General features: G+C 38.1%; 1 protein-coding gene across 1 annotated transcript; it reads left to right on the plus strand.

Moving 5' to 3' along the window:
• Positions 1 to 62: 62 nt before the first annotated feature.
• On the plus strand, positions 63 to 23,871 carry LOC117431338 (voltage-dependent calcium channel gamma-3 subunit-like). The gene is made up of 4 exons (XM_034052156.2): positions 63 to 1,195; positions 14,985 to 15,068; positions 20,849 to 20,989; positions 22,031 to 23,871. The coding sequence occupies exons 1-4, from the start codon at positions 985 to 987 to the stop codon at positions 22,519 to 22,521; spliced, it is 927 nt and encodes a 308-aa protein (XP_033908047.1). The 5' UTR covers positions 63 to 984; the 3' UTR covers positions 22,522 to 23,871.
• The last annotated feature ends 1,903 nt before the right edge of the window (positions 23,872 to 25,774 follow it).

The raw sequence follows: 25,774 nt of genomic DNA on the forward strand, positions 1-25,774 counted from the left end.
GTCAATATGTTTGCATAATCAAGGACTACAGCAAGTACCACATTGGTGGGGCCAGAGGCGTTCTGAAGGCGGCGGTGATGGCAAAGTGAAGAGATTAGAAACGCCTTGCAGGCTCAGCGCGAGCTCAGCGGCGCTGAGTGGAGCAGCCGTATAGATTCAGGACCGCGGACAGCGCGCTTCATTTGCAAGAGGGGACGGTCCCTTTGGTGCCACACTGGGCGTTGTAGGAGCTATCCGTTCAGCACCACTACCGCAAAAGCCAGTATTATTGTTAGTATTATTTTTATTATCCAAGAGATGCCTTTTAACCAACTGTGTGTGTGTTTTTCTAAGAGCCGTGAAGCAGGAGAAGCTGACGTTTTAGCGGCAGCAAAACTGTGATGAACTGTGATGGATTTTTTTCTTTCATTTTCTTGTGGGTTGAAAACATTAAAAAAGAAAAAAGGGAATAATGCATCAATTAAAAGACTCATTCTATTAGGTTTTTTTTCTGAATAACAACAAGAATAAATAAAAGTAGGCGTTTTTCATATGAGAACCTCTTAGCAAACAGGACGCGTTTTAGTCAGTAGAATTGGTTCATTTATCACGACTTCTGCCTGCAAGTAGGAGTCATTTTTTCGTGTGTGGAATATGCTTTTATCTTGAGAAAAAGAAAGACGCTTTTTTCCTAGCTGTTTTTTTTCAATATGGTACATGACTGAACTTTGTGATCTTGGTGTGACTGTTTTTTGTATATTATCAATTGAAAACATATACACCCCTTTTCCATTTTCAGATTATTGACTGAAGATAAAAGGGTTCCATACAGTATGTGTGAAGAGTAAATTTGAAAGTCTCTGCTCGCGAAAAAAAATATCCACAACAAAAGTCTAAAATAATGGCAATTCTTAAAGATGGCGGGGTCCTGATCCAAAAGACGTGTGTGAACTGTGAGCCCAGTAAATTGCCCTCCCTCTATTTGCCACTATACAATGAAGAATTATGAGGATGTGTGACAGAGGATTCCAAATGTTGATCACCACAGTTGGGGCTTTTGCAGCTTTTAGCCTGATGACTATAGCTGTTGGGACGGACTACTGGTTGTATTCCAGAGGCGTATGCAGGACTAAGTCCACAAATGATAACGAGACTAGTAGAAAGAATGAAGAAGTGATGACCCACTCCGGATTATGGAGAACCTGCTGTCTTGAAGGTATTTATTTATTTATTTATTTATTTATTTATTCCATTACATATAAGAGAAAATGTCCAATTGGTACTACCTGTGGATAAGCCCATATCATCTAATATTTAAATATAGCTATTTGACTATGATTAAAGTAGCCACTGCATACATGCATTTTACATTTTTTCATGTTTGTTCTAATCCAGCGTTACAAATGGCAGTCTATTTAATCCATATTTACTATTTCACAACAATAAACAAGGGAGTTTTATTAAAGTATATAATAATAAAAAAAATAAAAATACAGCATTTCTATTTTGAAACGGTGTGCTATTATTTTGCATTTAAATATCGTCATAATGAATTTCAACGCTTCATGCAAAATATCTGACTTTTCAAATACTAAACATGGCTATAGAAATTAACTTTAAAATCAATTTGAAAAAACAAAAAAAATGTTTGTATAGCATATACCGCCAACCTGTGGCTTATAACTTCATGCAAGTTATATGGGTAACTAAATACGTGTATTCACAATGTTCCGTTGGATAATACTAATACTGAACGACCAGAGAGTTGTATTACTCTAATCTCCCTAATATAGGGAGGCAGGCTTGCTTTCTTTAAGATTCAGTACCAGCTGATTTGACTTGAAATTCTATTTACACAACAGACTTTTTTGAAATATAGCTTATGTATATGGAATGGCATCAGGTATTCATCCAAAGCAATTTAAATATTGTTTCAGACTAATAAGGTATCCAAGAACGCCACATGATATGTTGTATTGCTATTTGCATTAACATGTTTTGACCGCGGAGAATTGGATAAGATTTCTCTTTATTTTATTATCAATATGGATAAATAGACTTAAATGCGTAATCATGAACAGTGCTGCAAAATGTGTTTAGAAATATTTGTATCAATCATTCTCCCTCACTGTGCTAGAGAAGACTACAACAACATTTTAAATGAACACAATATGAAAAATAATAAATAACTATGTTGAAAATCACACGTTGCCTTAAACGGCTTAATAAGCACAGGCTGTGTTACATTTTACAAACATTGTGTCCTGTGTCCTGTGTCCTGTGTCCTGTACGTATGAAAAGTAATTTTAATTTTTAAAAAATGATATGTATGTTGTACTTGAATTTTCTGTGGTTTAATTCCAAATATTCCAAATATGTAGACTGAAAGCAATGTTGTCCAGATGACCTTTTTTTAAACCTAACCTTTGGTGACCTTGACATTTGGTTGAGATGTTTGTTTCTTTCTGGTTGATGACTGCAGTGATTCTTGTGTATGCAATCACTGCCTCAATGAATACATGCTTAAAAAAAACAATTTCAGAGATATGTATGAACCAATGAATGAATTAATTAATAATAACACTAAAACCATAGTCTTAAAATGACCTGTGAAGGCATAAATTAAAATGTTTGTCTACAAGTTTCTTGTAGATTTGCCTTTAATGAGTAATTAATTTATTTAACTTAATTAACGTTTTTCCCAAATACACCCTGAATGCAGATTTCATCAGATTACATTACACATAAGACAAGTTAAAGCAGGTGCTCTGAGCACAGATAGGTTTTCTTCATAGCAAAATTACAAGTGCCTACCTACTGTATAACAATCATTAAGCTTTGTGTTTGAGGTGAAAAGGTAGAAATGCTATAATTTGACATTGATTTTCCAACAATCAGCTACTGAAGAGGATAACTGTAATGCTTTAAAATATAATGGTGCATTATCTCTGAACAGTCTACTGGAGCATTCATGTAAAAATGGACAGTAAGTATCTAATTTCTTAATTTTTTTAATCTAAACTTAACTTACTAAAAGGCAATGTCAGATCAGTTCTACCCAGCTGTCACAGCGTTGGCATTCCTATGTCATTGCTTAACATCAAACTCCAAACTCCAGTACAAAAGCAAAATTCCAGCAGCCACCTAGTGATGTTGCTTTTGATTAAAAAAAGCACCCTACCATACTGAGGAGTGACAGCAGGCTGTATGATTACTGAGATCACAGCTGTTTGGCTTATATACATTGACAGCCCTCCATGGTACCTAACTTGGGCTGGGGGGGGGGGGGGTGTGTGTGTGTATGGAGAACAGTATACACTTTGGCACACACAGCAACAAATGCATTACAGACACCACTTGAGTAAAACCTATATGTCCTGTACTAATTGCAACCAGGGTCTGTGAAATAAATTTATTCGATAATGAAATTATTACTGGAATCTCTTCATATTAAATTCTCAATCAACGATACAACCTTTGTACCGATAAATATATAGCATACAGTGCTGTGCTGCACAGTAAATACCATATGTAGAGGGTTGATTTGTGCATTTTTACATAACTTGCTTTTTCACCCAATCACCAAACTACATGCTTCATACATGTTGTCAATTAAAAAAATAATAACTATAGAGGTAACTATAGAGCACTGAAATTGAAAAAGCTTTAAACAAAACTGCAAAGACCATGCTACCTTAGCAACTTGCTTTTGCACTGTATACCTGACCGATTCATTTTGAGTTTTATTCAGTTACATACAATACGTAGACAATTATATAACAGTATACAGGCCAGACTACTAATTAGCTACATTTAACAGTCCATGACATAACATATTTTTGACAAATTCACAAATTCAGTTAATTCAACTAGGACCCTTCAGTAATTCACTGTTTTCAATGTTACTATTAGAATGTAGAATGTACTTGGTAGCAATTTGTAAAGTCACATTTTTGAATTGCATGCATTCATAACCCCACTCTTGTGAAGTTACCAAAGGATACATCATAACCAATTTGTTATTGAAATGGTTAAAGTTCTATAATCTAATCATGCTGCCTGGTAAATTAAAAAAACTAAGCGTGACAAAGTGGTTTGCAGTGTGCAGGTGTAGAGGTGATGCAGTGCACAGTGAAAAACAGCTCTTTAATAGGCTGGGTTGTGTGCCTGCAACACTATAATAATAAAAAATGGGCTCTACACAACAATGTGTATCATTCCGTTCGTAAACCAGATTTCAGTCCCTAAATAATAAAGCACGAAATAAACACAGCACATTCACAAAGTCCAGAATAAGTGCTCTTGGTACAGATGGTGAAATACAGTGGTGCACAGGGATGAAGTGTAGTCCGGATTTATTACTAGCATCTCGCTACAGCTCCCGGAGTTTAGCCATCTAACAATGACGAACAAAACAATTACTAGACTTGACAAAACAAACAAACACTCACGGTTAGTACACTGGTTGTCCTTGTCGGTCTACTCATAACCATAACACAAGGAACAGATCGCTCGGCCACATCCCCTGATACACCTTCAGTCCCACCCCCTTCGATAGCAAGTGCAATCATGTATCCTCCAATCCAAGATTGACACATCACTTATCACATTAAGGAGATGACTTCTGGTATTGTGACTCCACGCCCTTCTTGGATGGCCGGCTTCCAACTGACCCTGGAATGAACTGTCAAACCATCCAGTCTGGGGCACACTGTTCCTGTTACACAATGCCCTCACAGGTCGGGAGCGAGATTGTTGACTAGGATTCATTCGCGCTCTGTCACAGTAAGACATTTGAAGTTTTGTTTTGCAAACACAAAAAAAGATTTCTATGGGCAAGCATTACAGAAGTGGAACGATGCCTATTCAAGGGGGGTACTAAATTTTCTGATCACAACTGTCGGTCAGAACATAAACAAGCTAAATAAAGATACTCATTCCGATTATGGTGCAGTAAACACTTCACAGCGTGACATTGGGGGTTACCCCACTAGGGAGTCATAAAGATCAATGGGGGTATAAAGATATGGCAGGCATGTATGTGCTGGTCCTGCCTTTCATGGGTAAAAAGAGAAAAATGGCCATTAATGGACTATTTAGTTTTAAGGTGACACTGGTTGGATACAGGGCAGTTTCATTTACTGTATATAGTGTATGTTGGAAAGGAAAATGGTGTATGAAATAAAGTAAAATGGAGGGTACACTAATTTTGTGATGGGTGATAGTAACGGTAAGGGCATTTAGTGGTTGACGGTACAGCTATGAGTCAGGTCTAAGGGGTAGGATCAGCTCAGGGAGAAGATGCAGTCCCCTCCAACACAGCCAACACATTTGGTGCGCTCATTTGTTTCCACTCGGGGGGAAGAGAGTGACTCGGTGAACCTTTTGAAAGGGATGTGTAGAGGCTGCTATCAAATCTTGATGTTGAAAAAAACAGGCAAACAGTCACCAGAAATAAGCAAACAATGACCAATGTTGATATCAGACATATTTCGCTAGGCAATCTATGACCTCAATTTGCTAGTGGAAGAAGATGAGATCTCCTTTTACAGCCTTTACAGTGCAGATGGAAATATAGCAAAATTGATTAAAAGAAGTTACATGGTTTGTTATCCTAAGCACTGATGTAGGATCTGATTAAAATGCATGTAGGATGAGCAGGAGCAGTGTGTAGGGAGGCAGGCATGTGTAATTTCTGCCACTTTAATCTGAATACAGCTTCAGTTTTGTCCCCACTGGCGGTATACCTTATGACACATATAGTAAGGTTCTGTTTTTTTAAAAATATATTTTACATAGAATATTAATTAACAAGAGCCTAAGGTTACACAAGTCCAACATTGACAAAGGTGTTTGTTCCTGAAAATGTTCAGATGCCAGCTGTGGATTACATAAAGAATAATATCCGCTAATTAAGCAGGCTGGTGTTACAGTTTTGTTCTGTTTTTGTGCAGCATCGTTGCAGGCAGGGATAGGAAAGGGTTCAGCGCCTTCACCATTGAACTTATTGGAACAATAAGGCTTTGATGGACCAACTCTCTCCACTAAGTGCAATGGGCTCATGCCTGCAAATATTTATGCCCATAAGGAATTGCTGCCAGGAAAAAAAAAGAAAAAAAATGTTAGTGGCATTCAGGTGACAATCAAGTATTTAGACATCAAATATTTGGCTTTTAAAGCGTGAAGGTGCTGACACTGTATTGGGAATAATCTGTATCTTTCTGGAAAATATGGAAAAGCTATTGATGATCTGCAAACATGAAAAGACCATTGTCACTATAGCCTGTCAAAACAACTAGCAGCAGCACACTAAGCATTGGTCTGGCAGGACTCAGTCGTTCTGTTTTCAATGGTCTTTATTTCAGACATATTGACCTTTATAAGCCTTTTCTCTTGAGGGGGGGTATAAATAGACTTGGTGGGTCCACAGTTTACCTTTTATGAATACACCTATTATTAATACATGGTTGATTACAATAGGATTTAGGATTTTTATAACTAAGTATACGTATTTTATTTGAACCTGTCCATCAGCAAATTGGACATTATTTTTTTTTAAAACTGTTTATAATAAGATGTGCTCATTGGATATTACTTATTTTGCAGTACTTCATCTTCTGCAAACTACAGTAAATTCCAACAGCATTAATGTAAATGACCATTTCATACTTTACCAGGGTTATTGCTGGGGTTTATTCTTTCATTGTTTGGGCTCACATCATGAAGCATATGCTTGATACCAGAGACTGCACAAAAGACTACTAAAACCATTAGGATTTGTCATACTGGTCTTCCAGTCCTTCCATATGGTGTAGAGATTTAAAGAGCAGCTCATGTACGAGTAAATTGACTGTCACAAGTGTGACTGCATAATTAACCACATTGCCTAATTACTTCATGTACTTTTTTTTCTTCAACAATATGACCTACATCAGATGTGACTGTGTAAACCTTAGATTAAAACACTAATCAGTGCAATAAAATGAGTGTTCAACATGCGACAGTCCTGAACTGGGAGATCAGGGAGATGTACACTGCATACCATCAATGAATATCAAAGCCAAGTTTCAGCAAAGGGGATACATGCATGTTGTATTGTATCCAACTGCAATATGCTGGTTTTGGTAACACTTTACATTTAGGGTCTCTAATTGCTGTTTATTCTCATAGCAGTTACTTAGTAAATGCATGTGTACTTACACATAACTGCATAGTTACAATGCACTTCATGTGTATATTTGTTTGCACGATATAACCCTAACTCTAACCCTAACCCTTTTCTGATACAATAGTGTACTTACATATATCATGCAAAAATATGTACACATTAAGTACATTTTACTATGCATAGCAACATTGTAATTATGTGTAAGTACACATGTATTTACTAATTAACCACTATGTAAATACACAGTAATTAGAGACACTTAATGTATAGTGTTACCCTGGTTTTTCTATTAAAAAGCATGAAGGAAAGTTCTCCCTTTCTTCAAATACTTTACAATGGTGGTGGCATATAGTTACTGAATTATCCTTTACAGTATGCCATGGATCAAAGTTATTTGTTGTTTTTACAGTTTCCAACAAGATAATAAAGTTAATAAAAGAAAATTTCTTAGGCCAACAATATAAATCCTTCATGTCACAGATCTGTCTTAACATTCTGGTTTGACCACACAATCAGGACTGCCGTTATCAATGTATCTATTGCTCTTGCTCCGTTAATACATAACTCATCTACGTGTGTGAACGATTTTTCATTTCGGCAAAGTAAATATTGATCAGTCTGACCCTGCGTACTGCTAGGTTAAATATTAACGATGTCGCAATTTAGTACTGATTGCATGATGAACGATACTGTTGCCCAGCATTATATTTAGCTGTAAGGTATTTACAAAATGATCCAAGTCAATAATGTTATCTGTATGAGCCTGCAAAATACATTTAAACAAAGAATATGCACACAGTCTGTAGTAGGGGTTAAGTACGTCTGTAAATGACCTACAGCATAAAAAAGGTCCCCATACAGTTATACAGTAAGAGTTTTAATGGAAAGTTAAATGATGCATGTAGTCTCTGTTGAAGGACATTGACGTGACAATGATCATTTACTACAAGTGACCTAAGAAAAGACCAAGAGCATTCCTTATGCTAAGCGGTGCATTTGAAGGTACATTTACAATGCAGCTGTAGATCTGAAATATGAAAACTGCTTGGCATGTTTGTAATACTGCGAAAAAAATAAAAAAAATCTCATTGAAAGAAAAGAAATACCGTCATGGATTTATAAAAAGTTATATTTTACGATAGTTTTCCACTATAAAGTAAGCCAAGTCAATATTTGTATAATATTGCATGGACTGGCAATCTCCAGGGAGCCCCAGTGCCCCAGGACATGGTGTTGATAATGTATTCTAATGATATTTTAAATCAAAGCCCTGTCTACTCTGTGTTCATCACAAATAACAAGTCGTGGCACCTCCTACAGCTTCTAATGCTTTGAATCTGATCTTTTTTTATGGGTCTACAAAATGTATGTAGGTTTCCTAAGGTACCAAAGACTCCTGGGCATTATTTTAGGTTGGGGTCACTTTGCTACTTCCAACACACTGAAGAGTGCTGCAGGGATTTCATACACCTCCCCTGGCCTTTCCAGTCATATGAGGTGAAACTACAGGTAGCCAAAACATTCTAATGGCTACTTCACAAAGTAGATATTTCTGAAAGAAGGTATCAGGATTTATGATTGAATGTTTAATATTATTCACTTATCAAGATGTCTCCAAGGAGAGTGTGACACAACATCCTATACGTTTCTCATTCTTCTTCCACAGTGTAAAAAAAACTGGCTTAGACAAAATTTATAATGAACACATAAACCCTGATATACACAAAACACAGCTGTAGATAGAGAAGGCATCCACGTACCTGGGTGGGAAAGGTTTAGAGGGCCAGTTTAATGGCGCACCCAGGTCAGTTCAACCCTGCCAAAAGGGTCAGGTTTTGACACACACCTAATTAAACACAGTCAAGTGCACACTGATATCCAGGGACCTTACATGCCCCTCATCTCCACACAGCCCGCTACAATCAGGCCCCAGGGATGATACTTAGCAAGAGAGGTCTACAAGGTCTTACCTACTCTTCGTTGGTAGCCATAGAGACAGCACAGGATAAAAACAAGCCAGCCGTATTTTCAGTGTAGTTCCAGGTTCAGCTGCAGTGTTAAAGCAAGCCACAGCAAAGCATAGTAGCTCTGACTGCTCCAGGCAGGAAAAGGTCATTTTAGATTCCCTAGTGTTTTGCTGTTTTTTTTGGTTTGTTTCAATGCATGGAAACCACATATCACATGTGGAATTAGAACATTAATATGTAAACCACATTGTGGACCACTTTCCTTTTTTCACATTCCAGTTCCACAAGTTGATTATCGAGTTTTTTGTTTCAGTAAGGGATTAAACAGCCTCCGTGGTATTGGATTTGAGAGATATTATTGACAAACCGTTAGAGCATCCCTTCTCTAATGAGGAATCTCTTCCAAACCATAATGAGAACCGAAAATAGCATGCATCCTTACTTCAACATCTTTTCTTTTTTGTGTAACAGAATTTTGTAGAACCAAATCATGATCAATCTTGTATTAAACTGGAAAAAAACATACAAAGATCTTTTTTTAATGCACACACCCACCTATACAAAAAGCTGTTTATGTACATGTACTATACAGAAGATGTGTTAGTGAATTGATATTACTGACAGTTATTAATGTAGTTTGCAGACAGTGCTGTATATTCAGCATGGATCAATGTGCAAACACATGAAATTTCTATACGATAATGTCCCCTGTGTCTTTCTGTTATAATCGCAGATGCAACACATTGGTATTGAACACTGCTGTTCACAAAGAATCTAGCCTTAAGCTCTGAGATACCAGTGAAGCTGAACAAATTCTGTGCAAATTGATGCACTGGGCATGTGCACTCATTCATGGTTCATCTAAAACACTGAATTTTAAGACTTCTCTTAACCATGTATCCATAGGTCTTCATATCATTTGGATTTAAAACATATTTATTACTGGCTGATATTTTATTATTATTATTTATTTCTTAGCAGACGCCCTTATCCAGGGCGACTTACAATTGTTACAAGATATCACATTATACATTATTTCACATTATACAGATATCACATTATTTTACATACAATTCCCCATTTATACAGTTGGGTTTTTACTGGAGCAATCTAGGTAAAGCACCTTGCTCAAGGGTACAACAGCAGTGTCCCCCACTGGGGATTGAACCCACAACCCTCCGGTCAAGAGTCCAGAGCCCTAACCACTACTCCACACTGCTTTGTTTTAAATACATTCCTTCTGCTAGATTGCAAAAGCATAGCATATAAATCATTTTGTTGTGGTTCTTTTGCATAGCATATAACCTTAATTTCGATATGTTTTCAAATAATGTCAAAAATTCATTACTACAGCTACTTTTAAAGACAATGAGGTACAGAGTATATTTGAATGAGGTACAGAGTATATTTCAGATTTATTTTCATTTGGGAACAGCTTTCATTTTTCAAAAATTGTAATGTGCCTTAAAAAAAAAAGGTATAGAATAATATTTTTTTTAATATTATGCTTTTTAAAATTGTAAAATCAAAATAAGGAATGAGAAGTTTCCTGTGCAATATTAACTGTGTGCAAAATGAATTCTCAAAAAAATTAAAAAAAAAAAAAAACCCTGCAGACAGCATGAGAAAAAGAATGTGGAATTTGGTAGTGTAACAGGGGGAGACCTGTACTGACTCTTCTGATCATGTGTTCATAGTGCTGCAGGGAGAGGGCAGCAGCCTGTCAATATCCGCCTGTCAGTCATGGCAGTGACACAGAGAGGTGGGAGAGTGGGTGTGCGGGCTTTCCTTCTCTCTGAGTGGCTGAGAGGCGGGTCTTGGGGGAATTGCTGGTCCTATAAGTTAACATTCTGCTGTTCCCTCAGGGCTGAAAAGACGTGCGGACGCTCTGGTCAAGAACCGAGACTGTGGGCAGACCCCATCAGTATTTTTAGCAGGCTGAGGGAGCGGCGAGTGTAGGACGGAGACCCGGACCGTGCGGGTAGCGACGGTCGGGGTGAAGCTGCCAAGTGCAGCACCTTTTATTTGTAATTTTGATTACTGTGTTTTATTTTTGTTTTTCTTTTCTCTTTTTGCTTATTCTTTTGTTTGAGGAGCTCATGAAGCCACACGCGTACAGTCGATAGCCCCCCCTCCTGCCAATTTGAAAGCAGTGCAATATTATAAAAAAACATGCTTCACTCGCTGCTGTTAGTGATGTCTGGACTGTGGAAAACAGATATATTGATTTGTCCTCCGGGTCGACGCATCTAGTAGCAGTCGCTGTAAGCAGTGAGGTGGCTTATATCCACTGTGGCCTGGTCCCTGGTGGGTGCTTTAAGAGCCTCAGTCATTTAAAGTGAACTGGTGTGTCCATGAGAGCTCTAGGTAGGACAATCACTCCGATTGGAACTGCTTGACTGCCTCTTTGCTACACAAACACACACACACACAGTCTGTGAGCTGGTAGCATTGTCATTAGCAAGTTTGTATTTTATACAGGCTTTGTGAATTATTTTTCAAACAACTTGATTGAATGGACTTGTTATGGATGCCCAGTAGCCCAAATATGGCACAAATAATAATGTCTCTACTCTGATATCCTTTCAATTAGAGTGCACTGTAAGTCTAACGAGCAAGGGAAATGCAGCACGCTAGACAAGAAGAAGCATTCAATTATTTGTATTTCTATAGTTTGGCTGTTCAAAAGGACTGCCTGGTCAAAAGATCTGAATCATAAATGGAGCAAATACAAACCTATTTTTAATGAGCTTGAACACTGCTTACTGATTGTGAAAACAAACAGTTAGCTGTACTTCTACCTGGTAAACCTGTCTTGTACCGAACCAGGGTGGAAGGATCCAGGGTGGGAGGAGTCATGATGGGAGGAGCTGGGTGGGAGGAGTCATAATAGGAGGAGCCTGTGTGGGAGGAGTCATGGTGGGAGGAGCCAGTGCGCAACCATCTAGGGAGATACATTTGACACGTGTATCAATTGCACTACATGGTAGGGTTCATTGGTTGGGAGGAAATAAATAACAATTACATATTTACACAATTGTGGACAACAGTTTTTATGGTTCAACAGCTTCTAACAATAAGGGCTCAACTAGACTGATTTCCCCTTTATGAGCAACTGATCTATAGAATAGGGCCCTGGAAATTGTAACTTGTACCTGGTTGTTGCAGGTACTCAGGCAATCAGCATTTCCTCAGTCTTCTTGGTACCTGGGGATTCAGTAGCCCACTCGCTTCACAAAGCAATAGAGCTTTTACTTAATTGCTTATTAGATAGAATACTTTTGTAAGATTTAAGGGAGGACTAGGTCTTGCCCTTTTATAATGGTGCCGCACACATTCGCTGTGCTACTTTAATTAACTTCCAAATATCTTTGCTTGATCTTCTCTTAAAGCCCTTTTGAGAAAAAAACTGGAGCCCACAGTCTATAGATTAATAGCTAACTAGTTCGCAACCATCCTTGTGTAGTTTTATTCATGATTCTTTCGGAGTGATTTATTTCGGGCCACAGTTCATTCCTGCTTAGGTCAGCTGGTTTAAAGAAATAATTATTTATTTTCTTTTTAATTTTTGTTCCATTCATGTTTGATATCTTTTGTCTGTTTCTTCTCTCGCTCAGTTTTTTGCTAAGCACAGTGTCTCTGCTCGCTCTACTGGGTCACACCCTTGATATATGTATTTTTATTGGACCCATAAAATCGTGAATTTTAAACAATGCAAGAACAGTGCCAGCTTTGAAGACTGTATTAGTTAGTTAGTGGGGTGGCTTGCTTCTTTTAAATCAATCTTTCACTGTACCTCTCCCCTACCACTTCAAATGAGTCTGCAGAGCCTATCTGAAATGTCCAATAAGTTTTAAGGGAATGCACTTCTGAATGTAAGTGATAAATTACTGGGGGTGGAAATTATTTTACTTCCTCAGCTGTACAGCAGCTCGCCTAGGAAAGGACTAAATGTTCAAGTGCAAACTAGAAATGAACTGGCTGAGGTGTGTAGGGGATAACTACTAAGACTGAGTAAGTCAGATCTTCTGCTAATATGCTTATATGAAATTAACACGCCCAGAAATGCTTTTTCTACTTCACTTACCAATCTTTTTTTTTTCTCCAGGATGGATATTCTGCTTGGCTTATGTTGAATATATCCTAAATTGCACCACATGTTTTAATTGTGGTTTATCAGTGTGTATTGGTCATACCATTATGATATCATTGATATGTCTTCTGTGCTAACGTTGCCTCTTAGTACAGAACCATTGCATTACCATTGCATCAGTATTGAAAATCATTTGCTATGTGGTAATGAGACAAAGTAGGAAGGAAACAAAACACACCAAAGATGTCAAGACCCTTTGAAACAAGCTCCAGACTTGAATACAGAGATATGGATTTTCAAAATGCAGCATAGATCAGTACCCCAATCCCTGCCATGCTTTTAGCGTGCCTCTCATGAATGAGAGATGTAATCAAGAACCGCTTATGCTCCTGACGTGAGCCGAACCCTTTCTGCAACAGCTCCATTAGCCAGGATGGTTCAATGGGCAATCATAAAATCAGTCTGGGCTCCCGGGAAGATAGCAAGCTATAGATAAGCCAATGCCGATCTGTCTGATTGATGATGCAATTCACACAGGACTGCTTTGATCAATCGTGGAGGCTATCGAGTGAATGGAGACATACAGTGAGTGCACAGCACTGACAATGCATTGTAAATGCAGTATCAGTAACATTGCAACCAGGCAGTCAATGGTATGCAGTTACTGTATGCATACTGTCTGCTTGTTCAAGTCCCAACGAGTAGTGATTGCTGTTAAGGTGGTGCTCCACCTGTTTCATATGATCTCATCTTTAGATGTTCATCCTCTCTACTTATTATATAATAGCTTCTTCGATCTTTATTGAGGATAACTTTTTTCTTTTGTACACTGCTCTGGAATGCATTTCATTAACAGTTATGCATTTATTGTAGGTAAGATCTAATGGAAAACATTAGCATAGTTTAGCTGGCTCAGCATTTTTATAGTTGTGTGGGTTAAGTAACCACCATTAAATATCCCAGCAGGGAACACATGAATTATAGCACATTTAATGGGTAACAGTTCTAAAATATTCAATTTTAGTCACTGCAGTCTTACCATATATGTATGTTGTTCATGGGTTCTGTACAGTATTCTTTAGTTCATTTGATGCATGGCTACTTCATTACCCATATGCCATGAATAAATGTATATCAAATCACATAGATATGGTATTACAATAGGCATATTTGAGGGTCTATAAACGACTAGTAATATATCCCTGTAGTCATAAATTGAAAATAATTCTTTAAAAGACATCAGACTGTCAATGTAAAATTGTATAAATCATACTGGTCATATCAATGATCTAATTTGTGTTGTATGGTAGGTCTGACAGCATTATAGGTCTTATCAATTCAAAAGCCACTTTTGAATGTGCGTTTCCACACACTAACGCCTCCTCTCACATAGAAGAAACACTGACGAAGACTTCTTGTTGAAACATTTGTCAAAGATTTTAACTAGTTTATTTTTGTGGTTCTGTACACTTTAAATACCCCCCACACCCACTAATAGTAACTACTACTTTTTCAGAATAATACCGTTTCTCTATACACTATAAAAGCTTTCTTCTAAAATGTGTTACAATCACAATAAAAAAAACAAACAAACAACCTTACCTTACCACAGATAGCTGACCCTGGGCAATGGTGTTGTGCATTCACTGGCACATTAATGCATTATGATTACAGCCGGGCCCATGAATATCAAGGGGGAATGACTGCATAGTTGCTTTGTTAATAATAGTGTAGACAAACCTACTGTATGTCTCTAAACTTTTACATTTTCTTCTAGGATCCTTTAAAGGAGTCTGCAAGAAAATCGACCATTTTCTAGAAGATGCAGACTATGAACAGGACGCTGCGGAGTATCTACTGCGTAAGTGTTTCATAAAACTGCCAACGAGAACAAAAAACTGTGGCTCCCGAGTGGCGCATCTGGTAAAGGCACTCCGCGTGGAGTGCAGGATGCGCACTATAGCCTGGATGTTGCCGGTTTGAGTCCAGGCTATTCCATTGCCGACTGTGGACTGGAGCTCCCAGGGGGCGGCGCACAATTGGCCGAGCGCCACACAGGGGGGGAGGGCTTAGGTCGGCCAGGGTGTCCTCGGCTCACCACGCACCAGCAGCCCCTGTGGTCTGGCCGAGCGCCTGCGGGCTTGCCTATAAATTGCCCAGAGCTGGCTGCATGGTGAACCTGCAGTGTGTAAAGAAGCGGGCAGCTTCGGAGGAAAGCATGTGTTCCTCTTCGCCCCTCCCGAGTCAGCGCAGGGGTGGTAGCGGTGAGCTGAGCCAAAAAATAATTGTACATTCTAAATTGGGAGAAAATATTAAAATAATTGGCGACTACTAAATAAAAAAAACAAAAAAAAACACATATTGTGATTCTGTTTCATGTCTTTAAATCCCTTTGAAGTAAAGTTCCATGGTAGTCAAGCAGACAACTGTTTCTACAAAGTACTGTATCCTTCCAAAAGCTGGAAATGCTCAGTATTTTTTAAATAAAACTGAAAGCATAGAGGAACACAAGACATTGTCGAAATGTACAGTGTGCTCCTTTATGTACAGGGCTGATAATACAGCTCAGTTGACTGTTATCGGTGGCATTTCTGAAAGACTTGACAGAGGATTGGACCACTGCCAGCCATGTCCAGCATTTCAACACTCAAGAGGCTAGTAGCTCGGGCGCAAACCAATTTGGCGTGCAAAAAACTGAACAGGAGATGTTACTGATTAAAAATCAAATAATAAAAAGCTTTAAAAAGCCTTTAAATAGCTTTACAAAAAAACCCTGACTGTCACAGATAAAGGTATTCACACTCCAAAGCTTTGCTGTGATGTGCATCTGTGTGCCATTCAGAAAAGTTGTAAGTTGTTAAGAGACTCATAGCTCATTAAAAATGTTGCAATGAGTTGGCATCTCAGCCCACCGAATTGAATGGAAAGACAAGGGCTGGACGCGAACCACAAACCATAGGGTTCAACTAAAGACTATTATTATTATTATTATTATTATTATTATTACTATTTGTTTATTTAGCAGATACCTTTATCCAAGGTAACTTACAGAGACTATCTAGTTGAGAGGTACAGTGAGTACGTGTCTTATGCTGATGTTAGTATTATCAACTGATCAGCCGCTAAGAGGAGATTCATTACAACATACATATTCCTTCCTTCATATGAGACATTAAACTAATGCCCTGTCTTCTATTGGAACTTCTTCGAAGAACAGCAGATATCTTTTTTTTATTTATTAATCACCAATTATTTTTAGGCTCAGCTCAACGCTACCACCCCCCTGCTGACTCGGGAGTGACAAAGATGAATACACGCTGTTCCCCGAAGCACGTGCCGTCAGCCGACTGCTTTTTTTCACACTGCAGACTCACCGTGCAGCCACCTCAGAGCTCCAGCGTTGGAGGACAACGCAACTCTGGGCAACTTACAGGCACCCAGACAGACTACAGGGGTCGCTGGTGCGCGGTGAGCCGAGGACACCCTGGCCGACCTAAGCCAATTGTGCGCCGCCCCCTGGGAGCTCACGTCCTCGGTCGGCAATAGAATAGCCTGGACTCGAACCGGCGACCTCCAGGCTATAGGGCACTTCCTGCTCTCCACTCGGAGTGCCTTTACCAGATGCGCCAGCCCAAGAGCAGATATCTTAACCCTGGCCAAATCCCTCTGTGTTCATATTCTGTGCTGGCTAAATTTCAAACCATAGCCTGACTAATTCTCAAACAATTCTTCCAATCTCTTACCCTATAGCATTGATGAGTAAACTCAGAATTGGACGGCATGAATATTAACATTGATGGACAAACATTAGCAGTCATTTAAGCTAGCGATTAAATGGCTAAAACAAATTAGTTAATGCTAATGGTATGTAAATAAAAGGAGGTTTGAAAGTTAATATGTAATATAAGGTGTGCTGTACGCTTAGTTGTGTTTTTAGCAGAGCATACACTGAATAAAGAAACATGGCCCCTTGTTTGAGAGCCTGTGAGGTTATCTGGATCCCATTATGTTGAATGGATGTTTGTTGGCATTAAAGAGAGCACCAGTGACTCTATGTTATGATAACATTAATAGTGATTGAGATTAAAACAACTCACTGAACATGAATAGTGCTATTACTAAACAACATTCACCTAAATAATCTATCAACCAATCAATCAATCTTTGTTTTATGTAGCGCCTTTCATAGTGGACCACAATCACAAAGCACAAGTTCACGTTTTTTACATCTGGTAAGGATCCTGCCGGTGGTGGCATTTTGAACTAGCTGCAGTCGGTTTATGGCGCGTGCCGGAAGACCGCTATAGAGAGAGTTGCAGTAGTCGAGTCGAGAAGAGACAAATGCATGACAAAGTATCTCTGCATTCGGGAGGGAAAGGTGGGGATGGACTTTGGAGATGTTTCGAAGGTGGTAGAAGGAAGATTTGACCACGGAGGAGATGGGGCCATCAAAGGAGAGGTTGCTGTCCAGAAGTACACCAAGGCTTCATACAGGAGAAGAAGGTCAATTATTTTAATGGATCTGTAATTGCATACTGTCCTGCGGGGACCACAAAAGTGGTGTCTAACTAAGGTTTTATACAAACCAAAACTTGAAAATGAAATCTTGTTTAAACCAAGTTGAGCGCAACAAGTAGAAATCGAATAAGCAAGAGTAGAAAGCTGTAGGATTCACAAAACAAGCAGGAAGCATTAATTTTCAGTACTTTCTGAAGATTTTAAAACAGGCTGCTTACATTTAAGCAAAGCTTTCTGTAACATTTAACAACTATTTTGGGTTACAGATGTTACATTATTTTTGCTTCTCGTGTTGCAACAGACATTAAAAGCTCTGTACTGTAGCTCATTTAATTGAACCAGGCTGGTTTGTACAGTGCTGTGTAGTCACCAGTTATACATGTAGTAGGGAACTGCTCATTAGCTATGCATGCTGGGTCTGGAAACTGAACATCAGCCATGTAGAGTAAATGCAGAACACACACCAATCCAAAACAAAACACTCCTAATGTATTACTGGCTGCCTTCAGATTTCACAGTGAGTGACTAAACTAGGATTAGAGCCCACATCTTTCTCTGGCTCTTAATACTCTGCTCTAAACATGAGACAAAATTGCCTCCAGATACATGTGGAATAGAGTCATGATCAAAGTCTTCAAGAGCTGTTTTAATTACTGAAGGAGCTGTCTCCAGTGCTTTGTGGTGCAAGGATCTTGCGTCACAAGGAGGTGAACAGCGTGTGCTGGGATCTTACAAAATGGGGCATGTTGAGGATCTCAATAATATCAGATAGGGGACCCACAGACCTCTGTGAGAGGATAAGTTAAGTGCTTATCTTCTCCCAAAGATGGGAGAAACGGAAAGGAAACAACTTCAAACTGTGTTGCATTAATCGCGCAGCCTGCTGCCTGCCGTTCAGGTGCAGCAAACAGATCGGAAGGCACTTGTCATGCCCCTAAGAAATGCATGTGCATCCCTGCTGTGAAGAGGAGCAGGGATCTCCCACATTGGAGATGACACTGTAATGAAACAATGTACAGCACTATAATAAATTGAATGCCTTTTACCATCATTGACATGGGAGATATTTTGTTACAACAGTCTTCTCAAATAACATTCAAGGCAGTCTTATAATTTGAAGACTTCACTGAAGTGGAAAATACTGCATTCTTCCTACAGGCGAAAATATGTAATGATCAAATATTTAATGGAACGCTGTTATTTTGTAACAGGAGATGTAATCACACGGCTGCTTTGTCATGTGTGTTATTTAAAGGTTGCTCATAATACTCCAAGAATTATGGTACAGCTTTTGTCTATCATAATATTATTTCAGACGGATTACAAATCTGCATTAAAATTTACACTCGTAGCGGTAGTGTTTGATTTGAAGGCCAATATTAGACTTGTATTCTGTGCCACATTCTAACAAGCCTGTCCCTTATTGCAGTTCCTTGTTTGTTGGTATACCTTCACTAAACTTAGAAAGCTTCAGCATGTCCAGAATACAGCTGCAAGACTGCTTTATCACACTCGTCTTTCTCAACATATTCCTCCAGTGGTTTATCCTTACATCAGTTACTAGTGAGTTACCGAATTGATTTTAAAGTTGCCGTAATAACTTATAAGGTCCTTAATGGGTTAGGGCCACCCTGTCTCCAAGAACTACTTGTTGAGATCAGAAAATGCAGAGGTTTTAATTATTCCAAAAAATCCTCTTAAATCAGCTGCAGCTTTTTGCTGTTGTGCTCCTCTCTTGTGGAGCTCCGGTTAACATTAGGCAGGTTGAAACATTGGATTATTTTAAGTTTAAATTGAACACATACTTTTTAAAATGTGCTTTTATATAATTGGTTACTGGAGTGTATTGTACACACTCTGGGATGCCATGGCGTGAAGGGTGCTATATAAAAATGAATTTATATTCTAATGTATTTGTGACATGGACTGTCCAATTAGGTTATGACCACCAAATAATTTTACTTGTGACATCGTTTAGATTTGTACTCTAGGCTACTGCTCCACCGTGAGCCCATCTTATTACTTTTTATTGTTTCTTATTGCCAGTACAATATTTTTCTTTTGAAACAGTATAAAAAAGAATTTTGAAATCTAAATCATACTTGTTTTGCCCGTTGGCAATCCAGCAGAAACCACTTTATGTGCTCTAATGATAATTTATTAAAAAAAAACATGGCAATCGTGGTCTGCAGCCAGCCATTTCCTATTAATCTTGGACTTGTGAGACAAGCATTGTAACCTGTACATACTGTGCATAAACGTTGCACTGTTAAAATCTGATTCTGGGCATAAAATAGTTGAATTAGATGGGTGAGGGTGGAATAAAGGTAAAAGCCTTTAGATTAAATGGGCATGTTTTACTCCCTCGACAATCAAATCTGTCACCAGTCAGTATTACTGATGTAACAATCTCAGCAGTTGCCCTTGGATGCTATATTTGTTACATTAAACACAAGCGTTTCCTTTTTTCTAGCAGTCGTTTTGTAAATTAAGACAGATTTAATAATACCAATTACACATCATTTCAAAAAATCTAAAAACCAAATTCTCTGCTTTCCATTATATGATAAAGTATGTACAATATTAAAAATTAAAATTGCAATTTTAGTTCTATTAACTGAATACACCATCAGTACAATCTACAGAACTAAGGCCCCCAAGTCCCTCTTCTCATCTGTAATGCAGACTAATGCTAATAGAACAGACAGTGAAGAGGTTTGTTGAAATGTAATTTAAAGCAATACATGTAGTATAAAGTTACACATGAATAGATGATGATCAGACAAAGAATGCCTACAGCTAATACACATTCCTGTGACCTATACAAATTACCAACATGTGGGTTTTACATAAATGAAAGTAATGAAGGTGCTTGTCTGACCATGGCCATTCATCACAATGTGCAGCTTGGTACTGTTAAGTTACTACTGACATCTTATAATAGATCAGTAAAGGCTTTTGTTGTACATCTGCTAAGAGGACCACCGCATCTTACTCTACAAGCGAAAAGAACGATCTGCATGCTATATAGAACTGTACGATTCCTAGGGCTGGTTCTAGAACTCTAACTTTGCTTTATCCTTGAAGCTAGTTAACACTGATATTCTTTATTTTATAATGCAGGAGCTGTGCGTGCCTCCAGTATCTTCCCAATCCTCAGTGTAGGGCTGTTGTTTTTGGGGGGCCTTTGTGTTGCTGCTAGTGAATTCTACAAGAGTCGGCACAACGTCATACTCAGTGCTGGCATATTTTTTGTATCTGCAGGTAAGTATATCATTTAAACATTATATATCCAGCTTAAGGGACAAGCCGTCTAAAAATAAATGTAATGTAAGAGTTTTTTAACAGGAAAACATGATACAGGTTTAATGGATGATTATAACATATTTTTTTTAATTGAATAAATAAAATAAGTCATGCCTTATCATTACACTACATTGGAAAATTGGACTCAGCTTTGTCATTGACTGCCTTTTTTTCTTTGAGAAAGAAGAATGGGGCACATATTGGAAGAGAAAGGAAACTAAATGAAATGATCATTCTCTTCTGAAATGTTTCACAATGAATGTCTTCTACCTGTGTTTTCTCATTCCGGTACATTAACAATCTGCAGGCAGAATATGCTTTATACGCTGTATGTACATCTGTAGGGAAAGGCCATCAATAATTAGAAGCAACGTGCGCTTAAAACGTTCAGCTTGTCTAGTTGATTCATTCTGTGATTCGAGTGAAAACTGGATTCACCAAAGAAAGGTTTTATATTATTTTCATTTCTATTCACAAGTTTTGAACAAGTTTCATTTTTATTTCAGATAAATTATTTTATGGGGAAAAGTTCAGAGTCCTAATCTTGAAACAAATGTAATACAAAGGCACATTTTCTGGGAGAAATTAAATCAGCACAAGAAACAACTTAGTTGCAGGGTGGAGCAGTTATATTATTGCTCATTGTAGCTTCTTGTTAGTTTCACACCTATAAGCTGTGATCAAAGCAGTTATTTCAGCACTGTATGGTGGGCTCCCTCATGCTTCATACAGATTGTTTAAACTATGTTTGCCTTCTTGAATTCTGGCTTTAGAAAAGCAACACACACACACACACACACTTGCTGCCAGTCAATAGTATCCCTGATTCAATATTTGTAATATGGATATTGGCTCATTAAACAATTGTAACACAAGATTTAGACCTAATTGAACATCGATATCATGTTTAAATGAAGCCTGGATCATTCTGCCCCTCAACATATAACACCATACTATATATTACAGAGGCTAATTATCTGTTTTTATTTCCCAATCCAGGCTTAAGTAATATAATAGGAATTATAGTGTACATATCTGCAAACGCTGGAGATCCTGGGAAGAGTGACTCAAAGAAGAGCTACTCCTACGGCTGGTCGTTCTACTTCGGGGCCCTCTCGTTCATCATCGCAGAGATGGTGGGAGTCATAGCCGTGCACATGTACATTGAGAAACACCGGCAGATGCGGGCCAAGTCCCGCACCGAGCTCTTCAAGAAGTCGGCCTTCAGTCGGATCCCCAGCTACCGGTACCGCTTCCGTCGGCGGTCAAGCTCCCGATCCACCGAGCCACGGTCCCGGGACGCCTCCCCAGTCGGCAAAATCTTCACCGCACCCATCTCCACGGATATATCCTTGTACACCCTGTCCCGGGACCCCTCCAAGGCCACGATGGGGACTCTCCTGAACTCGGAGAGAGACTTCTTACAAGTGCACAACTCCATCCCTAAGGATTTCAAAGAATCAGCCAACAGGAGAACCACACCAGTGTGAAACAGGACTAGAGTAAAGACAACATCAGGGCAGAGTCATAGAAAACAAGAGTGGCTTGCCTGCCGTCATGCAATTTGCAGGCCTAGAACTTCTTGATAAAAAAAAAAAAAACGTATAAATGGTTAGGTCAGTGGTGCTTCCTTTTGCTTCTCTTTTGTTTTCCATACACATACAAAATTCCCCTGAGATTTATTGGGAGGTAACGTGACTTGGTTGCCCTAGTGGCAGGCACGTGAAATGCGCAACAAGTGACTCTGTTTTAGTGATGTCTGACAGGCTTATGTTGTTAGCTTTTGTCTACTTCTTTCTTTCTTTCTTTCTTTCTTTCTTTACACCTCTAACATACCCTGTTGTTGGTAAATGTGTAACATTTAATGTGAGATGACTGTTCACCTGTGATTCACAGCGGAGATGATACATGTGCTGGACATGATGCTCTGCCATTATCTTAGTAAACATGGTTCCTGTTTTGTTTTTTATATAATAAATGTTTTATTTATGCATGCAGATATTTTAGGCACATCACATACAACAATTATGAAACCAATCAATTTCATATATTCCTTAAGCCAGCAGTGTTTTCATGTTGTTTCATTATAAACAATGGGGCCTACTACATAGCTATGTGGTACACAAGGTAACCTAGATGTGAAAGCCGTTTTTGTATTTAACTACCTTGTAGCATTATATTATGCTTTATATATATATATATATATATATATATATATATATATATATATATATATATATATATATATATATATATATATATATATAAAGAAATTTATGTGTCTGGCTTTCAAACAGTAAGTTAATAAAATCATGTTATCCATTAAATCTGTCACAGCCATTTGAAATGTTGGCCATGGAGATTGGCGAGTTTGCTTCAATTTTGGAAAAAAGGTCACACTAAATCTTAATTTAGGCTGAACATGATGTGAATGAAAAAAAAAAACAGCTCGGCTCCCATTTCTATACTGTGTGAGAAAAACCTTTTACAGCCTTCTGGTGTTACTGAGTACCTTTGCTGGCCCCCAGAATAATCCACGTATAATATGAAGAGAGGAAAAAAGCCTTTGCAGTACAATAATCCAACATTCACTGTCTTTTACAGCACAAAACAGCATTTCCTGCAGGTAAAAGGATCCCAAACTATCACACTGCAGCAGTCTTATCCAAACCCTATCTATCCAAACTGGATGATTATCCTAACTGACACCAATGAAACAGCTCTAGACAGCCTTCAACATGTGTGTTCTTGTATTACGTACAGTATTCGTCAAACTCTTTTCATAACTTGTTTGAATCATTGAATTTCTGCTTTACCCATAAAAGTGAGTTTAAACACAAGGGATTGCTTCTTCTTTTATTGGGCTTGGGTAAGCAATTAGATATTTGATCTATAATTGTAGTCACAAAATTATATATTTTTTTCTTTAAAAAATAGAAAGATAATTAATGTTTCTTTAAAGGGGAGAGTCAGATATTTTCTGTAAATCTACTTTATTGTCTGGGTATGGTTTTGACACTGAGGGAAATTAATATTCACAGATAAAGTACTCTGTGTGTCAGAGTTTTCTGTGTGAAAACTGTATCTGGCCAGGTTGCCCCAATGCAGGGCCAACAGATGCTGGTGGTGGAACTTGGGGGCGCCCAGCTGCTGTACCCACTGTGGCTCACAGAGATTGACGAGGAGTGCATACTGTGTTTTCTTCCAAAGAAGCAGATGGGTGCATGCATTTTAGATGATTGAGCATTCAACTCGTTGAATTACGATACGAAATACTTGTGCTGCAGAGATTACGTTGCACAGTGGTCTCGTTTTTTCAAAATACTTGCACACATTGCTTTTTTTTCCCCAGCTCATGTACTCCCTTAGCCAGTAGCAGAGCTAGGTAATGAAGGGCACCCACTTTCCTGTCAATGAGGTGAGACTTGTAGTGGCTGATCACTTTTAACTTCCTCCTCTCTTAAAAATACTGTGCCAAATTTTTTTCGGGTGTATAGTTAGCGAATTTTTCCATTTAAGAAATGAACGATTATTCGAAACTTGATCAAAGTATTCGAGTAGTAATTTTATTTAGAATACTCACTTACTCGAGTATTCAGACTCATCCCTTATTGTGACCCAGTACAACTCTAAAATCCAGTTCCCATGATGGTTTTTAAATGTCCAGTAACTTTTAGAAGGGTTCTGAAATGGTTACACAGCAGCCCTTTTAAAAGAGTGATGGCTGTAATCGGTTTTGATGGGAAGGGGTTAAGTAGCTTCAAATGTTAATTTGGTTTTCCCTTTCCTCTGCCATTTATGATGTTTACAAATATTGTTTTGCTCCAGTATGGCATTTGAATAGTTCAAGATTAAAATTCACTGCAATTACATAAACAACATTTGGAGCTAATTAGCCTTTAATCATAAACACCTGAAGTCAATATTGGAATCCAGTGGACAACTGAATAAACCTTTCCTGGCAAAACATGTTTTTCTGATTTCCTTTATCAAAACCACCAAGCTATCACTGAACCAACAACAAAAACAAAAACCTCAACGTTAATCCAAGTCTGTCTAAAGCTCACCCACCCATCTCAAACTAAAAGATTAACATGTACCACCCAGACCTCCAAAAGCCCATTCTGTAATGCTTCATTGTAAGCGAATAATTAAATATATAATTACATAGGAACAAACATGGTTTCCTATTGAAAAACATGAATTACGTATACACATATATTTTTATAATTTGTCATTGTTAATGACGCATTATTGTTAGGTTTAGGGTTTACTGCAATAGAAATAAATATGGAATGTATCATTATGATTCATGTTTACATCAAATGGATTTAATAAGAAAATCACATGTCGCTTAATTTGTAACTACAGTTGAATTACAGACACCTACATTAAGTGCTGTTGCCTATTCTAATGGTAGTTGGGTTCATTTATAATTTATACACAGGAGGAATAAAAAGAACAGATCAATTCTATTTTTTTTTAATCTGGACATCCTGTTAGTATGTTGTTTGAAAAACAATAACTTGAAACTTTGTTCTGGATTTGAGCAGAATAGAACCTAAAAATACCAACATATACAAATATTATTTATCATTAGCTTAAAATGCAGTGCTATTTTAGATACAGTGTGTTCAGCTTATATGTTTGTAGTTTAGTTAAACCTTAAACAAGAAATGCTAGCTTTGGTACTAATTAATCCTCCCTGATCATTGCGGAGCCTTTCATTTTTGATATATTTTT

Source organism: Acipenser ruthenus, chromosome 22, assembly GCF_902713425.1.
Source record: "Acipenser ruthenus chromosome 22, fAciRut3.2 maternal haplotype, whole genome shotgun sequence".
Taxonomy (NCBI): domain Eukaryota; kingdom Metazoa; phylum Chordata; class Actinopteri; order Acipenseriformes; family Acipenseridae; genus Acipenser; species Acipenser ruthenus.